General features: G+C 37.7%; 1 protein-coding gene across 1 annotated transcript in view; it reads left to right on the top strand.

Annotated features, from left to right (window-relative positions):
* Nucleotides 1–1,418, top strand: part of LOC107081859 (leucine-rich repeat and WD repeat-containing protein 1-like) — a gene marked incomplete at its 5' end in the record, with an annotated part of 6,267 nt that overhangs the window by 1,571 nt on the left and 3,278 nt on the right. Inside the window, 2 exons of the mRNA XM_015370188.1 lie at nt 149–252; nt 927–1,088. Coding sequence (XP_015225674.1) covers nt 149–252; nt 927–1,088 — 266 coding nt within the window. The remainder of the gene's footprint in view (nt 1–148; nt 253–926; nt 1,089–1,418) is intronic.

Raw genomic sequence — 1,418 nt, 5'->3', positions numbered from 1 at the left:
TTATAAGTTTAGAGTGCAAGAAGATGAAATTCTTTTCTCAAATTGAAATGATGTGCTCTTGCATTATGGCAGGATAATTCTCCCATAGAAAACACAAAACAAAATTCCACAAAGAGCGGCTGGTGCTGATTATTGTTTCTTCTTTCAGGTCGAAGGAAATGGAAATAACTTTTCCCATTTATAAAAAGGAGGGCAAACAACACGACTATCACACTATCGATGGTTTGAGTTTTCTTTCTGATGATGTTGTGGGTAAGTCCGGTTCCTACTGTCTAGCATTTAGAACAGCTACTTGTGAAATTTGTCGGTGTTTTCCAACCTGTTTGGGAGATCTGAATCATGTAATGTTTCTCAAAGACCACATGGTGGCGGTGTAACTGTTTGTCATTAAGGCATTTAATGCTTATTACTCACATGTCTATTTTCCAATATTTTAGACAACTCTGTTAAAAAAATGTATTTAAATGTAATTTTTTCTTAGAATATGTGAATTTTTTCTTGAATTGAGGAGGAAAGTGAGACAATTTGCCAATGGAATGAGACAATTTACATTTAGAATAAGAAAAAACAATTACATTGTCTTATTTCAAGTGCATAATATCTAACTATCTTACTTTAAGAGTAAAAATGTTTATTCCATCTGCAAATCATCTTATTTACCTACTTAAATTAAGGGGAAACGGTCATAATTTAATAAGTTTTTTACTTATTTTTTCTATATTATATTTGCAGTGCATAAAGGGAGATGGGATAAAGTGGCTTTAATAAGTACAGTTCTTAAAGTTTATCTGGTTTTATTTTCAAAAAGAAATCAAATGAAAGCCATTTACACACAGATATCCCTTCTTTATTTAACTTTCTTTATATAACTGTTCTAACTCTTCTCCTGGTGTTTCTTTTTCTGCCTGTGTGGGTCTCTACGGCAGCCTCTAAGAGCCACACCCACGGATCCATTTACCTTTGGAGCTGGAGCAGGACCAGGTCTCAGCGGCCGGACAAGAAGAACGGCTCTGTGTGTGCTGTGGTTCTGGCTGAGCTGCAGTGGGCCAACACTGACATTCCCTACCTGGCTCTAAATACCTGCCCAGGTAAATCAGGGATCCTGCTGAGTCTGGAAAAACCTGGAATCTGATTGAAGAAGAAAAAAGGCTGTTTTCCTTCCTTCCTTCCTTCCTTCCTTCCTTCCTTCTCTCTGTCTTTCATCTGTCCTTCCTTCCTTCCTTCCTTCCTTCCTTCCTTCCTTCCTTCTCTCTGTCTTTCATCTGTCCTTCCTTCCTTATTTCTGTCCTTCCTTCCTTATTTCTGTCCTTCCTTCCTTATTTCTGTCCTTCCTTCATTCATTCCTTCTCTCTGTCTTCCTTCCTTCCTTCCTTCCTTCCTTCCTTCCTTCCTTCCTTCCTTCCTTCATTCATTCCTTC

This window comes from Cyprinodon variegatus, unplaced genomic scaffold (assembly GCF_000732505.1).
Source record: "Cyprinodon variegatus isolate N-32 unplaced genomic scaffold, C_variegatus-1.0 Scaffold43, whole genome shotgun sequence".
In the NCBI taxonomy this organism is placed as follows: Eukaryota; Metazoa; Chordata; class Actinopteri; order Cyprinodontiformes; family Cyprinodontidae; genus Cyprinodon; species Cyprinodon variegatus.
Note: the sequence above shows the minus strand (reverse complement) of the source record. Positions and strands in the feature narration are given on the sequence as shown.